At 51.5% G+C, this 18480-nt stretch overlaps 1 protein-coding gene across 1 annotated transcript in view; it reads left to right on the top strand.

The window, feature by feature from the left end:
- ABLIM3 (actin binding LIM protein family member 3) overlaps positions 1 to 18480 on the top strand; it is a 117353-nt gene that overhangs the window by 46429 nt on the left and 52444 nt on the right. The window contains exons 3-4 of the mRNA XM_019506433.1: positions 10972 to 11112; positions 17860 to 18043. Coding sequence (XP_019361978.1) covers positions 10972 to 11112; positions 17860 to 18043 — 325 coding nt within the window. The remainder of the gene's footprint in view (positions 1 to 10971; positions 11113 to 17859; positions 18044 to 18480) is intronic.

The raw sequence follows: 18480 nt of genomic DNA on the forward strand, positions 1-18480 counted from the left end.
AGATCTTCTCTCGCTGGAGCAGGAGAAAGTCAACTTGACCCTCAGCCGATTTGTTTTGGTATATTTTAATGACTGTTGTAAACGCCTGATCCTTTGTGGCCGTAACTAGCAGTATCAGTGGCAAGAGAAGTCAGTACTGGGCACGTACATGTGGAGAAGGGAGCAGGAGAAACAGGGCAGGGCATATGAGTGCACCATTGTTTCCTGGTGCCTGTTTGCATTGGTCTCTGGTCTGGGGCATCCATCTCAAAAGGTAGTTCCTTCACCCGTGCCTGTCTCTTGTCTCTGTGCTGGGTGCTGACCAACAGCCCAGAGACTCCAGAAACTCAGTTTTACTCAGCGAGAGCTCTATGGCAGCCAGTGCCGTGAGTCGGACTGCTGTGGGCTGGGGTGAAAATCTCTCAGCTGGCTGCAGTGGCTAAAAGTCTTTCCCCTCTGCCTGTGCTGGCCCTCAGGCCAGACTGTCAGCTGGCCAACAGCCTCGTGCCAGTTCCTGACACTCTTCCCTACCATTGTCTACTTGACAGCAGCCTATTGTGTGAGTAGCATTGAACTTCAGCTGGTCCGTGCTCAGGCCCACGCATCAGTACAGCCTCTTTGATGTGAGGTTACTTGTGCAGTCCTCAGGGGACAGCAGGCTGCTACTTTGACAGCCTGGCATATGGCAATCTCACCTCTGAGGAAGCAATCTTAAACAACCAGTGCAGCTGGGCAAGGGAGAGGATTCCCCACTGCATGGGAGTTTTGTGCACATTGATCGAGTCGTCCAGCAATTACTGAAGTTAACGGGAGTTCTGTGATGGGACTGTGGTACGAGAATTACCCTTGGACACTCTTATTTTCTAGATGTCATCTCTTGCATCATGTGAGCCCAACTCTGCTGTCAGGCACACAGGCACAAATCTCACTGGCAGTTTTGCCTCTTTATCTGTGGGCCGACTTACCTATATCTAAGAGGCCCAGTTTTAGCAAAGCTGGGGTTGGCCTTTCTGGTGAACTATGCCTCTGTATGATCATAATATCGATGTGCCTTGTTATGCTGTGAAATGACTCTCAGGTGCAACGCTGAGTGCTTGACCATCTCATTCCCTTGATATTTGTCCTCAGAGTATCTGAATTAGAGTATAAAGTTCTCAAGGTAAGGACCTTAATTTTCTGGCAAGTTTGAGAAGTACTTTGCATGTGTACTAATACATGGCTATGGACCCAAGGATGGAGTGAGTTTCAGATAACGTGTATAGCTAGTGTGCAGTCCAATGCTTTTTAGACCCAGCTTCTTTGTGAGCACAGACCTTTATACTTGCCAGGTTTCCTCTGGCTTTGTGTACCACTATCCCCCTTCTGCTCTCCTAGTGTCATATCACTGATTTATGTAGCCAGGCTGGACAGAGGCCGGTGGGTTTCTTCATCTCAGGTTCTTCCTGCCCAAGGCTCTAGCATCCTTCTAGCAGCCCTGCCCCAACATCTGCCATTTCCCTCATTTTTTGTTTGGCCACTTTGCTTAGTTCCCCTCATGCTGGGAAACAATATGAATTCTGGGTGTCCTTTTCAAGACCCTTTGGCCTCATTCTCAGAAGTATCAGGTGCTTCCAGGTCACATTGACTTCAGCTGGAGCTGTGAGTTATTAGTACTACTGCAAAGCAATAGGATTGAGGTGTGTGCACATCTAAAAATATTTGGCCAGACAGACTGTCCACTGAGCATGAGTGGTCACGGTCACAAGAGTCTCTTACTCATGGTTCACCTGCCCTTGAGCATGGGTGCTATCCACTCTCAGATACAGTTTCTGATCTCTGATGCTGTGGCAATGACTGTGAGAAGGTAAGTGAGGAACATCGTTATGGGCTCCCTGATGCTTGCAAAGTGAGAAAGGCAAGCATTCTATTCAGTATAGGCTTGTCATGGTTTACACAGGTTAACTCTGATGTGTTTTACTCAGCGCTGCTCAGCTGAAAGCCAAGTGCAGTGCTTGGGTGCCTTGATGTTCTTTTGATTTGGTGTTTGTGGCACTTTGTGACCTACTGTCCCATCGCAGCTCTGCCAAAGCCACCCATTCCAGTACTACCTTCCTCCTCCTCTCCCAGCTTTGCCAGTATAAGCCTCTCAGTATAGGCATCCCTCTCTATGGCATCAACAGGATGCCCTCATGCTCGAAATGGTCAAGAGCCAACCTCTTGTGCTTCCAGTGAAGATCTAAGCTTTGATCTCCTCATGCCCTGTGTCCAAACGCCAAAGCCATCCTGCGCTGGGAATAGATCTGACGATTCCAGATTTAGGGAGATCAATTTTCTGAAACAAGCCCAGGGAAGTCCCCGATACCAAAGCACAGTCTAGAGCTGTGTTTCCCAGACCTTTCTATTGACATGAGACACCTCACCATATGCACTGCAATCTGTGACCTACTCAGTGCTGGCCACGGGGTTAACAAGATTATCCCCTTCTTTCAGTCAAGACAGACATGAGGGGCTTGTTGGAGATTACAAGGAGCTGTTTGTGTTACTGGGAACTGGATCAGAGGCAGGGAGAGGCTAGTATGACTTGCTAAGAGTGTCTCGTGATTCCTTCCACTGGTTTATTCCCTTGACCTGCTGGATGAATGGATCAACATGAAGTTCCTCTGAGAAGGTTCTTCCTTGTGCCTGCTTAGAACTGCTGAAGGTTTTTCTTTCTACTTCTGTCTCTGGAGGGATTTCCATGCTTCACAAGACCTCTTTAAAGTAGGGAGGAATGCTCCCTCCCTATATGTGCTGATGGGAAAACTAAGACTTAGAGTGACTGTCTGTGTCTGCACAGGGAATGAGGTCCTAAGTCAGTTCAGTGTGTCTACCACAAGCACTAGGACTCAGTTCTTCTGCTCCCTCCATTTGCTTTTCAAAAAATAAAAGCATTTGGAGAGAAGGAAGATAGTAGGGGAAGAGTTACTTGAAACTACCCATGCCTTGGATACCATGCCATTGCTGGCTGGTCCTCCACACAAATAACCACTGGCTTGAATTTTGATCTAACTCTGGCTAGAGCTGTGGGTGGAAATCTGAGGCAGAGGCACAGGTCCTAGCTCTCAACCAGGGGCAGTCTATGATGCCCTTCCCTTACTAAGAGGAGACATTTTCTCTCTGATCTAGCTAAATTAACTCCAAGCTGAACAAATACTTCTCTGATTAGTGCTGGGCAAGGCATCCCAGAACTGCAGTAAAGCTGCAGCATCTGCTGTAGCTGCCACTGAGTCTCCCCAGAGCCAGGCACGTATTTGGAAATGCCCTGGGTGCCTTTTCTTGATGGAGTTTTAGCACTGAGTTTTCCTTCATCACAGTAGTCTCATAAATTGCTCCATCACCTCACTGGAAAGTGCGCAGTTATATGTAGATTCCCTGGGCCACATTGAATGCTGGTGAAATTTCTGGGCTTATCCCGTGTGAAATTTGGGCTGAGGCTTTAGAAGAAACACTCCTGTGAGTCTGCAGGAGGGGGAGGACTACAGCCAGTTCTGCTCCTTAGTGAGAGTCCAGGAAGGTTTCTGTGCAGGATTACTCACCTGGAGAGCAGAACCCAGACTCTGCAACGTATAGCAGAGTATATAGGTTTGATACATTGCAAACGTATCAAAACTCAGCCCCTCATGTTTGGGGACTGGGCGCCATTGTCCTCACCACCTCATCTGCACTGGTTTTTCAGTGGGCTCTCTCTCTCCCCCAGTTCCTGGATGCTGACTTTACCTAAGCCACTGCCAGTAAAAGCCGAAGCGCGTGACTAATCTTTCAGCTCCTAAGACCCTTTTTTGCCTCTCTTTGGGGTGTTCACTAGATGAGCGCTCAGCACAGAGAGGACTCAGCCACTTGAGTTGTCTCACTGCTCTAATGACCTTATAGCTTTGGTGTTGTCCGGTTTGGCTGCCTTTGGTTATGAGCAGCTCCTGCCCTGAAGTTAAACCCAGTTAACCCCTTCCAGGAGGGCTACAGCTGTTTACCTCTACTGCCTGTTCCAGTTCCTTTGGTTATTGCAGAATTGCCAGTGGTGCTTGGCGCATGCACTGCACCCTGCCTGCAGGGAAGATGGCAAGCAAGGAGCAAGCATCATATTCCCTTATAGGGCACGGAGGGGCTGAAGAGTAACAGACTTGCCATTCGCTCCCTCCATATCCCCAAGGTCCAGGCACTGTGTGAGGATTAAGTCTGAGGTTAACTCAGGTTAACTCTGACATGTTTTACTCAGCGCTGCTCAGCTGAAAGCCAAGTGCTTGGGTGCCTTGATGCCCTTTTGATTTGGTGTTTGTATCACTGTGTGACCTACTGTCCCATCGCAGCTCTGCCAAAGCCACCCATTCCAGTATTGCCTTCCTCCTCCTCTCCCAGCTTTGCCAGTACCACTCAGTGCTTCCTTCTCACCTCAGTGGTGCCTGGGAGAAATGCTACCAGCTGTAGGAGCCACTGTGCCATAAAAATCTACCCTGTTATTTATCCCCTGGCTTTGGCAACCACCGCATGGTGTGGATTTTTCCAAGAGGATGATTTTCAGGCCAATTACTGCAGGAAATGTGCAGAGGATTAATGTGATTAATCATTCCCCTGCTCCTTTCAGCACAGGAAGGGAGTTAGAGGAGTGGTCGTGGGGGTTTTATTGGCCTGGGGGGCTGCTGACCCAAGAGCTGGTTCTGCAGAAGAGTTTCAATCTCTTGGCCTGAACCTCCAGAGCGATGGGGGTGCCTGAGTCACCCCTTGCGCTCCCACCCACAATCACTTCCCATCCTGCACAGGAAGCACACCTGCCTCCTGCCCTTGCCAGCACACACAGACTGTACACACCCACCTGCCCCATCATGCATCTCCACATACATCTGTGCACTCGCACACCCATGGCACCCATCTGCCTGATGCACACTTCACAAACCATCACATCCAGCTGCTCTATACCTGTGCACCCAAGTCACGGGCATCTCTGAACACCTATATCACACCTATATCACACATCTATATCATGCTCAACCTGTACACATTTTCACACCAGATGCCAAGACATAATACTATTGCTAATGAGCTGTGAGCTTTTTGCACGTCTATGACATCCTTTACCTGTGGCTCCCTAAACATTGTGCAAATATTAATTACAGGTTGTTAATTAATTAAATTGGGCTTTCCAGTGCCCCTGTGGAGTAGGTGGATCACAAACACACTCCTGTCAAACATTACACTGAGACAGGATCTCAGAACGATGTGTTTGCTTGCTGTTACATCCTCCTTCCTGTGACGATCTGACCTGCAGTTTCCTTTCTTGGCTTGTCTCTGTAGCACTTACGGCATAAGACCGGGTGCAGGGTTCTGTTAGGGTGGCAGTGGTGAAACCACATAGCCGCGGCACTGCACTCTTAAAGAAGAATGGAAAAATGATCTCAGAAATACCCTGTTCCCTCCAGCTTGCTTTCTAGCTGCTATAAAATGTCTCCAGCAGCCCCTGGCTTTCCTTTCACTCACGTGCACCGAGTGTACCTGGTTTGCTCTTTGTGGGCATATTATTGATTCAACATCCTGTGTTTGAGACTGAAACACCCAGTGGCTGCAGAGCATGCAGGGTTTATCAGGGTACGCAGGCACTAGAGTTCTGGCTAGCCAAGCCAGCCTGATTCCTAAACTTTCCTGTCACCCGGAGTCACTGATTTTATCTCATATTTAAGGGCAGTTGATGATCTGTTTATATAACACCTTTAAACCAGCTTGTGCTCTGTTTATGTCGCACCTTTTAAAACGGTGCCTGCAACACACCAGTTGATTCAGTGCTTTTTGTCTCTGCTTAGAGGCTCTTGTGGTCACAGCACCAAGGCAGTCTGAAGACCCGTTCATGTGCTAGTCGTAACAGTCCCCTAAGCCAGCCCACAGCCCTTGGGGCAGGCAGGGGGGCAGTGCCTAAAGTGATGCTCACTGAGTTTCTTGCCTGACCAGCGTTTTTACAGCAGCTTGTACCAAGGCACTGATCTCTTTCATGGCAGCACCATGTGGTGCCTCTAGACACGGCCAACTGCAGTACCAGGCTGCAGTGGTGACAGCAGGTCTCATAGCTGTCCAAACAGATGGGTTTTGCCTTCTCACTAGCTGTGGAGGCTTCACACTGCAGTGTATTTGATGAAGATAATTATTCTCTTGTGTTTTTGTCTTCCTCCCCAGAGGATCCCCAAACACTTTGTAGGCCCCACAGGGAATTGCTCTCCCCTCCGTTCCAATCCAGCTGCCTCAGAGGAGGAAGGTAAGCAGTGGTTTCACAGTGCATAGCAATGTCACATGGCAATTCAGGATGTGGCAGGAAAAGGAGAAGGACAGTTGATGTTATTGAGACTGCAGAGGGGCTTTTGGAAGGAAAGAGCCGATTGCCCAGGAACCCCGGAGCTCACATCCTCATAGGGAAAGCCATGAGCCCCGAGTGAGTAGGTAATAGTCAGCCCTGTAGTTATTTGACGTGTCCCAGAGCTGCTTCCTCCCACAGCACTGACTGAAGGAAGAGCACCATCAGCTGCTTGCCTCTGGTTTTCCTTCAGAGACCTCCCATCCAAGGATGGACCAGGCTCGGCCTTGCTCAGCTTGTGACACCATTGTGACACCATTGCTGGGCATGACCATGAATCCCAGGAGTGCTCAAGCCTGAGCTTAAGCCATTCCTGAAGCCCATCTCCACCTCCTGCCCCAACCATCGCATCTGAGCCTACGAGGCCCCTAATGCTACTTACATTATTATTACTGGATTATTTGGGTGTAATGAGCTTTGCTGGATTGGCTGTCCTTCTGCAAAGGGGTGTTGTGATGTGTAATACTTCCTGTGCCGGGCCAGGAGGGAGCTGCCAGCTTCTCGCAAACAAGTGGGAGCAGAACACAACAATACATTAATGTTTCTAGAGAGCCTGAGGTTAATCTCACATTAGGGGAAGCCTTCCACTCGATACTGAACAAAGCTGGCCTGCAAGGGGGTGATGGCTGCCTGGCCCAGGTTCCTGGCCCAGTGATACTGGTGTAAATCTGGAACAACCCCATTGACTTCAGGACTTTCCTTGGTCCAACTGATTGTCACTGAGCCCCTGACTTCACTGACCATGAGAGCTTCCTCCCTCCTTCCCTCCCGCTCTGCCTCTGCCTCCCGCCCTCCCTCCCAGACTGTCAACACAGGGGCTTGATGACAGGTTGCTATGGACACCGAGAAGTTCCCCCTAGGGACAAGAGAAGCCCGGAATAATTGATGGATGAATTTTCCGATGCAGATTTTTATTAACGTTTATTTAAATGTTGATGAATGCCTCAGCTCACATCTTCCCCCCACCCCCCTTTGGCCAAGGCCCTGCAGAGTGGCACAGCTGACTCCCAACATGTGGATGCTGCTTTGTTCTCAGGCTGGGTGCAGGCAGAAGATGGGGGAGGACGTTTGCATTGCTGTAACTCTTGCTCTGCTGGAGTCTCTGACACAAGTGATCGCTATTCCCCATCTACGGCGGCAGGACATTGTCTCAGGACTTTGTGGACCCCCAAGAGATCCTGCTGAGGCTAGAAGGCACTAAGTTGTACCTCCAGTGTACAGAATACGCCCCAGAATGAAGGCTTGACAAGACTCATCTAGCCTGTCCTGCTACGGGCCGGGGAAACGTTGCTGTTCAAGTCAGCCAAGGCTGTGCAGAAAGGCTTTATTCCTTCCTCAAGTACTTTCTGAAAGTAGAGTTCTCCAAGTTCCCAGACTTTTCCTTTGCCCCAATGTGGAAAGAGGAGGAGAGGATCTACCTGTCACACTGTTCTCACTAGTTGGCATTTTAGTGCCTTGTTTTCTGATTGGAATTGGGGCCTCAAACCCTGTCAGCATTTTGGATCTCTGGATGGGTGACCGACCAGCAAATGCATGGCTCTTGTTAGCTTTTGTTAGTTTGTGTGGGATACGGGCAGAACTCAGGGATTCCTGCATTGTCGCTCCTGGAGCTGCCAAGGGCAGCTCCGCTTGGTTCAGACATCAGCAACCCCAGCCCATTTTCTAACAATTGAATCTGCTGGAATAAAAATGGACTCAGCCCTAACATTTGGGAGCTCAAGGAAGCTCAGATCCAGGGCCAAACAGTGGAGCTAGCAGTGACTGGCTGACCCTGGCCTGGGCACTCATCCTGCCACCGTCAACAGGCTGAGCCCCCACTGGAATGAATGGCAGTTCTGTGCATGCTCCAGCACATCTCTGATGTTCTGAGGATGCCTTGTAAATAGCACAGGATGGACTGACTGTCTGGGGAAGGTATGGTTGTCTCTTAACATTTGCGTCACACCCTAAGAGTCACTAATTGTGGGCACTGCTGTACATTTGCACAGACCAACAAAACAGCTCAAATCATCTGTACTTTGGCACATCGGATGGGATTTGGCACAGGACACTCTAATTTAGCTTTGATTTGTTAGCAGTGAAGCCAACAATGGGCCGATTCTCTTTTCTCTGTCACAGAATTTTCTGAATGTAGTCCTGTCCCCACAACAAATGACATTTCTCTGCTGAGAGATCTCTTCTATTCAGTGTCCCTTCACTCATGCTCTCAACCTTTATTCATGGACCAAGTTTTCAATAAACTCAATTTCCTTTTCTCCCAGGGAAGTAGTTTATCACTGGCTTAGTTCTGGTTCACTGACTTTCCCACCTTTTTCCCGATCATTTTGCCCATGCCCAACTGTTTCGCATATTTCTGACAGCAAGCAGTATTTATTTTACTGCTTAGGTGTAAAAACCAGTGATATGTGTCCACAAGCTTCTGCAAACTGTGCAGAGGAGATGCCCAAAGTGGTTTGTTCTATGAAATCATAAGGATCTAGACCTGCCTGCACCTTTAAATGTCTTCTGTGCGCTCTGGAGGAGGATTTGTCTGTAGCAGTCAGCACTGGAAAGACCACTTAGGCTGTACAGCCCATTCCTTGGAGCCCAGAGTTTGCACCTTGCGGCAGGCAGAGTCCTTCCTGGCAACCAACCTGCTGAGTGATGGATGCTGCTGAGCAAGCAGGGAGGGCAGGAGGCTTAGGAGGGGAGATGAGTTTGTGCCCTCTGGGGCTTTCTTCAGTTTCTTGTCAAATGGTTTAAGTGGTTCAGCTTCTACTATTTCCCAGAGAGGCTGCTCCATAGGATAATGGACTTGGAAGAATCTGACCTCTGTCACCCAGGGAGAGTCTCCCTGGGACATCCCAAGGTCTTTCTAGAGAGGCTGCACACACCCAGGTTGCTCCTGTTTGCTGCAGTCCAGCCAGGGAGCTGCTCCATCCCTCTGAGGGAGACCAGGCCAGGGAGTTAATGTTCCCACCATCTCCAGGTGCCAGATTTGATTCCAGGCTGGGTCAGGATGGACAGGAGGTTGTTACCCCTGAGAACAGCCAGTGACCTGGATGAAACGAACTCATCTTAGTCCCACACCTAATGACACTAGTGCAAACATAATGACAAAAACCACCGCTCCTCCGTGGCACTAGGCAGGCTCAGCGGAGACATAGGATCAAGGGGCTTCCTACTTTTAAGAAGCCTTTAGGACACCTTTCTCCAGCACTAGATTCCCTTTAAAGTAAAGGAAAGCCAAAGTGACCTATTGGCTTCATGCAAAATGAATCAGAGTCAGCACTGAGAACTTGGGGGAAGGAGCTTCTCTGGTGTGTGAAGCAAGAGGATGCTATTCATGGCTGAGCTACATGTTTAGCAGGCTTCTTGGCTGACTCCACATCTGGGAAGCAGATGCAGGCCCTGCCAGAGTGAGGTTAGTGTTTGGACTAGGGTGCGTTTACTCAGGCAGTGCCTCCTATTTGGAGGTCTTGGGAGCAGATGTGTGTGAGCTGTCTAGCCCTTGCCTGGCTGTGGCAGTGAATATAGCAGGGGGGAAGAAGAGATGGGAAGGGTCATGGAGAAGGCTGACTCTCAGAAATCTTCAGCAGGCCTGTAGCTTTCATGCAACGTCGTGTCTCAGAGAACCAGAGACCTCCTGGCCATAGGTGGATAGGTGGCAGAAGGCCTGAGCTAATGGGGCTTAGCCTCTGCCCCCCACCCCAGCTGGGCTGGTGACAGCGGCCCCAGCACCACCGCAGCACCATGCCCAGCGCCCCCGCCATGTGCTCCTCCACCACTGCACACACAGTACCAGTGTGCACAGGCCCCAGAACAGCCCTGCAGGAGGGAGGGGCAGGATCAGGTGGGCGCACCGCCTAGCCCCCCCAATAATATTTTCTAGTGCCACTTATGCTCCTGGCACTGACGGGCACCTCCACCCAGCTGTGTGTGGATGAGGGTGGCTAAGTCTGGTGGAACCGCACATGGCCCCTTGGGTTCCCTTCTCCCCATGGTCTCTCCTTTTCCTGAGTTTCCTGGCCCATGGTGTTATTGAACTTATCTGTAGCAGTAAACTCATGGAACCAGATGGCTCACCCAGGGCAGAGACAAGACTCAATGCCCAGTCCCAATTATCACTGCCCCCCTCTGTGTGTGCTCCCAGGGAAGCCAGTGTGTGGCTCACAAACCACTGTGCCTACCCCCAATGTGGGCATATCTTACCGTTGCTGGGTGCAACCAGTTGTTTATTTGAAATGGGCAGTGTAAAACTAGGGCAGAGTCTGGCTCCCAGGAATGATGACAGGGAGTATTACTCTGTCCACATCTAGAGCCTTTCACCCTGGGACCACACAAAGTTTATTGGGTCGGTCACATTATTCCCATTATACAGATGGGGAAACAGAGGCCCCAGTGGGAAGTTGTTTGCCCCAGCTCATGCACTGCATCAGGCAGGTTGAACATCTCTCAGCCCTCTGCCCTGCTCAGACAGGCTGCCTCTAATGGCAGGCTTGTCTGAGGCTTGTGCTATATTTGCAGAAAGGGGCTTGCTGAAGGGTTTCACCATTATGGTTGCTGTTCACCCAGCTTGGCACTGGGCTGCTGATTCACCGCATGCCAGGCAGTGCTCTCCTGAAGATAACAAACCTGGTGTTTTTCTCTCTCCTTCTCCCCAGCAGTTCCCTATCAACAAAACCCCTACAGCTCCAGGAGTGGCTCCACCGTCATCCAGTGCTACCGCTGTGGGGACACATGCAAAGGAGAGGTGGTGCGTGTCCAGAGCAACCACTTCCACATCAGGTGCTTCACATGCCAAGGTAGGAGCTTGGAGCATTTGGTGTCCCTGTTCAGGCTGTTCTGCTGACCTCAGAGCAGGACCAGAAGCCAAAATGCCAGGGTAAGTCAGCCCTGTTGAGACCCAGTGAAGCCTATATGTGTTCACATGGGTTGGCTGATCCTGTTTCTGTGTATGGGTTTAATGCCAGACAAGGGAGCAGCCAGGCTTGGTATGGGAAGGTGACAAGCCAATTTTGCCCCTTCCTGATGCTGAGATGCACACCTGCTAGCATGGTCCTGGCATCTCTACTCAGCTCTTCCAGTGCATCTGAATCCCCACCCCATCCCATCCCACCCCCACACAGACCTCTCGCTGTTTTAATCCCGCTCTCTATCCCATGTTCATGAGCTACAGACACCTACATGCATTCCAGTGAAGTGTCTCCGCTTTGGTGTACTGCAGGCAGTGCCTCATTCCTCTTACCCTCAGAGATAGGGGAGAAAGGAAGAGCTGTTCTGAGCTGCTGCCCCCAGGCTTCCCTTCAGGGGAACCGGCTTCAGCTGAGATAAAGCAGGGAGAAAAGAGGGGAGAAGCCTGGAGCTGCATATGACGGGGTCTTCAGCTAGCAACTGACATAAGTCCTGGGTAATGAAGTCAAGTGATAGGAAGCAAGGATGAAATCAATGCACTCCGGGATGCCATGTACTGCAGCTTAGACTAACCTCCCTCCGGGGACTCCTGGACTATGGTGCTTTTGAACTGGAGGTGCTTTCACACACCCTGATCAAAGCAGATGCCCTGTACGCATCCAGCTCCACCTTGGCCACGTGCCGCTGCTGGGCTTCAGAGGCCCTTTGCATGCATTTCATAAAGCAAAGGCACACAAATGCCAAGCTGGGCAGTGAAGCCCAGTGCCCCTCACGGAGGAGCAGTCTGGGAAATGTCCCTGATCCCATCTGTGTTTGTGGAGCCTCCTGTGCCTTTACAGCTGAGGGAAGTAAATGGGTAATTCTGGTAATTCATTAATTTTACAAGACCCATCAACCTAAAGGAATATGGGCTTCCCTCTGCCTCAGCCGTGGGATGCATTCAGGAAATGAGGCGAGATGTGGATGATTTGTGTTGGCAGCTCCTGTGATGCGCTTATTGGTCTGCTAGGAACTGTGCTGAGACCCTCAGTCCCTGAACTTAGGACCACCAAGGACCTGACACATGGCACGACTTCAGATCACGGCTGCCTGCAGCCCGCAAGGAGCTAACCCCCTGGAAGTGGCAGTCCCGTGCCCCCCCTGCACCTTATAACTACCACCACCACTGCTCGCCTCCAAAACACCCCAACCTTTGTGTTCCCCCTGGGCTGTTTGCAGTAGGCACTGAGAGTACCAAGGGCCACTCTGTCTCTTCGTTGGACCCTGCAGATGAAAGCAGGGGGAGCAGAGCTGAGAAGCCGTTAAAACTAATGGCCCAGAACAGATGCTTAAGGGCTCCTTAGTACATTTATTAATACAGCCACTCTTATGTGGACCAATCTATACCCTGTAAAGCACAGAATTGCTAGGGCTTATTAAAGGCCCCTGCTCCTCCCAGTTCCCATCACTTCATGCTAACCAGGGCATAAATCACCCTCAGCTTGGCCTCTTTTTAGCTACTTCTCACCCAGGGAGAAGTTAGATTTACCCTCAGGTTTCCCCTCAGGTGGGGAAGTCTTGCTCCAGGGCTCTCCTGGTCCCTCCTACAATTAGAAACCACCCTTCACCCCAATATGTACCATCAGTGCTTGTACACATGACGGAGTTAGTCTTCAGGGTTTTATTCTATGCCCCCTAAATTGAAACAGTGGGTTTTTCACTGAAACCCACGGTTTCAATTATTCCGTCATGTTATAGTGATGTACCCGATTTTGTTGTTGTTGTTGGAGCCAGAGCCTGCCCACAGTCGGGTGAGCAGCCAGCAGGTTGAATGGCCCCTGAGCTGCGGGGAACCCCAGTCCTTCCCTCCGAACTGGGGCAGCACCCAGCCTACTAGCAGCCCACCTCAGTGGTCCTGGGGGGTGCCACTGTTGTGGAGAGAAGGACTGGGGCCCCATACAGCTCAGGAGCCACTCAGCCCACCTGCAGCAGCTCGACCCTTGGCCATGGGTAGCTTCTGGCTCCGATTAAAAAAAAAAAAAGGATCAGGCCCTCACTAACGTAGGCACTTGTAGACATGACACCATTATCACATACACATGATGAAAATGTCACTTTCTGTAGCTTAATGACATCACACTCTACATATGCAAGAGTTTTGGGGGTTTTAAATTAATTTAAATTAATTTGCATTGTTGCAAACTAAACTACATCCCAATGTACTTTAGTTTGCAACATTGCAAATTGCAATGATGCAGCTATCAGCTCACCCCCCAGCTCACCCCCCAGCTGCTGGTGTCTCAGGACACCAGCACAGCCTGCCTCCTGCCACCTGCCCACACTGCCCCAGGGGCAAGCTGGGTGTGCTGGCAGCCAGAGAAGGTGTCAGGGATGGTGCACGGGGTGCTGGAGGCCCAGGCAGGCTCGACTAAGTGTTGGATCAGGTGCCTTTGAGCTGGGGCAGCACCTGGACAGCTAGCAGCCAGCCCATGTGGCCCTGCACCCCCTGTACCATCCCTGCCGCCTTCTCCGGCTGCCAGCACACCCAGCTGCCCTTCTGCCACCTTTCTGTGCTGCCCCAGGGGCAAGCCAGCCCATTGCTGGGTGACTCCAGGCATCCTGCTGGCTACAGGAATCTGCTGAAGGCAGAAGCAGTGCGGGGCCTGATCCTTTTTTTTCTGGCAGAGCCTGCCTGCCTCTCCCCCGGCTGGAGGGTGAGTTGCCAGTGGGCCAAGCAGCCCCTGAGCTGTGGGAAGCCCTGGGCCTTCCCTCTGTGGTGGCCTGGGCAGGCTGCTAGCAGGCTGGGTGCTGTCTGAACTCAGGGTTGAGGAAGAATCGGATCAGGTTGGGTACTGCTTCTGAGCTGGGACAGCACCTGGCCCACTAGCAGGCCAACCTGGGCAGCCCCAGGGAGTGCCACCACCACAAAGGGAAGGACCGGGCCTCCCCTGCAGCTCCGGGGCCATTCGGCTCACCAGCAGCACGCCCCCCAGCGGCGGGCAGGCTCCGGCTCTGACAGAAAAAAAAAAAAAGGAATGGACCCCTTGCCGTAATGTGATGCAAAAATTGAAATAGTGGGTTTCAATTAAAAACCCACCATTTCAATTAGGGGACATAAAATAAAACCCTGAGGTCTAAACCCCATCGTGTGTACAAGCACCTCATCCTGATGTCGTTTAGTTTGCAGTGATGCAAACTCATCTAAAACTCTTCAAACTGGCACATGTGTAATGTGTGATGCCTTTAAGCCACACAAATGGTATTTTCATCACATGAACATCGTGACAGCTGTCACGTGTACAAGTGCCCTCTGTGCCTATGTTATCTCTTGCAGTCATGTACGCACGCACGCGTGTACAAACATGGGGAGCTCACATGTGCATGTTCCCACACACACGCTGGTTCCAGGCTAGCACTCTCAATGCTGGTCTACAGGTGCACAGAGGGTGGCTGGAGAAACCCCTCCCCCCGCTACGGTATCTGCCAGGAGCAGAAAACTCTTCCTCCAGACAAAGAGCTCAGACTGTCTCCAGCTTCAAAGGGGATACGGAGCCACGAGGGGGGAGCTTGGCAGTGTTCTCCGCCTCATTTCAAAGTGAAAGGGAATAAATAATGAGAGGAAATCCTCCTTCCTCACCTTCCCCTCCCAGCTCCCTTGCTGCCCAGTCTCACCTTCCCCCAGCTCCCATTCCAGCCTGTCTCTTCCTCCCCCTGAAGACTTCCCCCAGCCCCCTCTCTCCCCTCCACCCTGAGCACTTGACAGCCATTGCTGAACGCTGTCGCTGATAATGTAGTTCAAGTTGCTGGTGCAAAGAGGGCTGAAGCCTGCTTGTGATGTTCTTGCCTCTGCTCCGTGGCAGAAGCCTCTCTGTCCATCTGTCCTTGTCATGGTGGTATCTAGTCTCTGGAGAATCCAGCGAGAGGAATGAGGAGGCAGTTTCTTTTGTTCTGCCCGAGGGCTCTTTGCCAGCGAAGCAGCAGTGCTGGCTGCTTTGAGTCCCCTCCTCTCACTATGGGCCACTGCCAGCCCTGCCAGGAGAAGCAGGGCATTGCCAAAGGCTGCCACATGTGGGAGGTGGGAGATGGGGAGTGGAGCCACATGGCTGGAGGCATTTTGGCAGAAGCTTGTAGGGGAGGGGAGTTCCAGGCAGGGCAGAGGAGACACCCCCTCCCATCCCAGGCTGGCAGGGCACTGAGCTGCCTAGTGTCAGCACCATCGCAAGGGCTGCTGAATTTCTGAGGCCCTCCAAAGGAGTCTGCCCTTCACATCCAGCCGCTCTAAGTGCCCCCAGCCTCACTGAGTGCAGGCTGGACTCCTGTTGTGTTGTAACAGTTGGAGCAAGAAAGTTAAACTCATTCAATCCCACAGGCTGGATAAATGGTGCGGGGCTGGTGCCAAAGGTGAGATTAGGCCCATGGACTCCCCATGCCCCACATGCTAGATCCAGCACCCACTCCAGCTGGTCCAGGATGCAAGCTGTGCGCAGCGCCTACTTTGGCGCATCTGGGACTACACAACACACGGCATCTGCTCCAGCCAGTCCAGACCTATGCTGCATGCGTCCCGGACTGGCCAGAGTAGGTGCTGCATGTGGTGTAATCCTGGACCAGCTGTGGGCACCAGAACCAGCATGTGGGGGAGGTCCCATACTGTCCCCGTGTGGGTGCCGCATGCATGTGGGTCCTGGAGTGGGTCCTGCATGCATGTGTCCGGGGCCCTGCATGCAGGGATGGTCCAGCATGTGCCACATGTGGTCAGCTCAAGACCCAGGGCCTGAACTAGCCCACAAGCTGGATCTTTGACACACCTGGATTAGAGCATGATAATGAGGTGCAGGCGCTGCCATAGCTGAGAAGATAATGGGAAGATGAGAGCTTCTAGTCAGTCATCTCAGAGTCCTTCATCTTCAGTTCAGTGACTCAAATTCAGACCCAGTTCAGTAGCAGCTTCCTGATATCACCATCATATGGTCAAGCTGTAGCCTGTGTAAACTGTGTTTGGTGACTCCCTGTCTGTAGCACACAAACCAGCGTCGTGGCCACCTTGTTAGCCCAGGTAGAGAGGCCAAGCAGTCAGGGCTGAACCACTGCTTCAGGCCAATGTGAGATGACTTGAAATCAGGCTTATCTCTGTCCAAGAAGGCAGTTTTCCTGAACCATTTCGCAGGAGAACTGCCCTTCTGGCATGGTTCAGTATCCGTCGAGGTGCAGCAGCAGCTTTAAACCCAGTTTAAGGAAATGGAGGAGTCTCCTCCCTTGCTTGCTCCGAGGGCCTTATGGCTAAGGGCAAGCAAAACTCAGGGGCATCCAAACCCCAAGCCTCTGGGCTTGGGCCTGCAAGTAGGACACCTGCCCAAGGTTTTGGAAACATCTGAAACCCCAGGTGCAGGTGGAGGATGTTTGCCGGTAGTAGGCCCACTTATGGTTCTGGACACTTGGATTTGGAATTAGTTTTGGCCTTGGATACTAATTTGGCCTTGGATACAAATTAAATAAAAAATAATAATCTGCATGGCATGTGCTGTACCAGCATGTGGACTCTAGCTGCTACACACCTTTCCAAACCTGGCACGGTAGCTCTGCCCACCTCCTGGTTGGCTTACTCCCTAAAACCATTGGGAATCTCTTACGGTAACATGGCAGCTTTCCCAGTCTGCAGGAAAAGGCTGTCGTTCCTAAGTCCTAGAAGAGAGATGGGGAGGGGGCATTAATGGGTCTGTGTGGTGGAAGCTTGCATGACTTCCACCCTGGGAAAGCCTAGCTCTAGCAATATGACGAGGCCTTCAGTTTCCTGAGCATGGAAGGAATTTATTTGCCTTTCCTAATTTTTTGAAGGCAAAATGTGGGGAGCGAGGTGGAGCAGATCTCTCTCCAGGTGCCATGGGTCTGGTGGGGATAGTTCAGCTCCCACACCGGCCCAGCTCATGTCCGTTCCCACCGGGCTGCGCTGCCCTAGCTCTCTGCAGGCTAGAAGGGTGCGGTGTACCGGCAGTTCCCCTCACGGCCCTGGAATTTCCTCTCAGCAGTGCCCAGCCCTCCCAAATCCTGGAGCTCCATCCTGGACCTTGCCAGTGACCCAACAGTGACATCTTGTGGGGCTGAAGGAGGTGCCAGTGGCCCTGCAGTTGTTACTGCTGCAGGGCTGGCTGGCTGTGGAGTGGAAGAAGCCAGCTGCAATATCAGCAGTAGCCAAGCAAGATTCCCACCCCCAAGGCTCTTGGTCAGGTCCTTGGAAGAATCGTATTTGAGAAACAACTGCTAAGGGATCCTTTTACGTACAACCCACCTGTGTATCCTAGGGCACAACTGGTGAGCTGCGTAGAGAAATCCAGCCCAGCTGGCTTTGATGAGCAAAGCGCCTTCATGCTTATTCTCTACAGCTTAGTGTCAAGCTCCCGTGTGCCTAGGTGAGGGTTGCAACCCACACACCTTTTGTGCCAGTGCAGTTGGGATATAACAAGCACTAGCAAACTCCCAAAACATTTCTGAGTTGCTTTGACTATGCCAGCATTGCTGGACTCCTCAGTCAATTTGCCTTGACCCCAGGAAGGTCTCCCTGGACTGCCCCTTTTAGAGATTCATGGAGGAAGCATGTCCAGCTTGGAACAGTGCCAGGCAGGCTGACTCTTCTCCTTCGTGGGTATGTTTCCTCCCTCTAGTGTGCGGCTGTGACCTTGCCCAGTCAGGCTTCTTCTTCAAGAACCAAGAGTACATCTGTACCCATGACTACCAGCAGCTCTACGGGACTCGGTGTGACAGCTGTGGGGACTTCATCACTGGAGAGGTCATCTCTGCCCTGGGCAGGACCTACCACCCCAAGTGCTTTGTGTGCACCACATGCAGGTGAGTTGCAGGTGTGACTGCTTCGTGCTTACTCTGGACATGGGGAAGGCACCAGCTTTGGGGCAAAAAATTTTGCACTGCCCTAATGAGTGCTTTAGGTGTAGTAAAATGTGCTCTTCCCACCAGGGATGCCGGAGCAAGGTGTGAGAGGCTCAGATATAAATTCATTGGTCCTTATCTCCTCACCACACTCCTAAATCTGACATGCCAATAAACATATCTTCCAGTTCCTGCTTTTATGGAAATCCCAGGGAGGCACTGAAGTAAATTAGAGCTTCCAGTCCTATCTTGCCTTACCGGTGAAAGTGGGTTTGCCCCCTGGTTTTGCATAATGCACAACAGTGAATCAAAGCCATCCACCCCTAACGGGGACAGGGCTGAAGTGTGGGTAGGACTGCAGGACTAGAGTGAGGGGCATCAACAGATCGGGGGGGGGG

The sequence above is a fragment of the Gavialis gangeticus genome, unplaced genomic scaffold (assembly GCF_001723915.1).
Source record: "Gavialis gangeticus isolate Ggan-Ray unplaced genomic scaffold, GavGan_comp1, whole genome shotgun sequence".
Lineage (NCBI taxonomy): Eukaryota > Metazoa > Chordata > Crocodylia > Gavialidae > Gavialis > Gavialis gangeticus.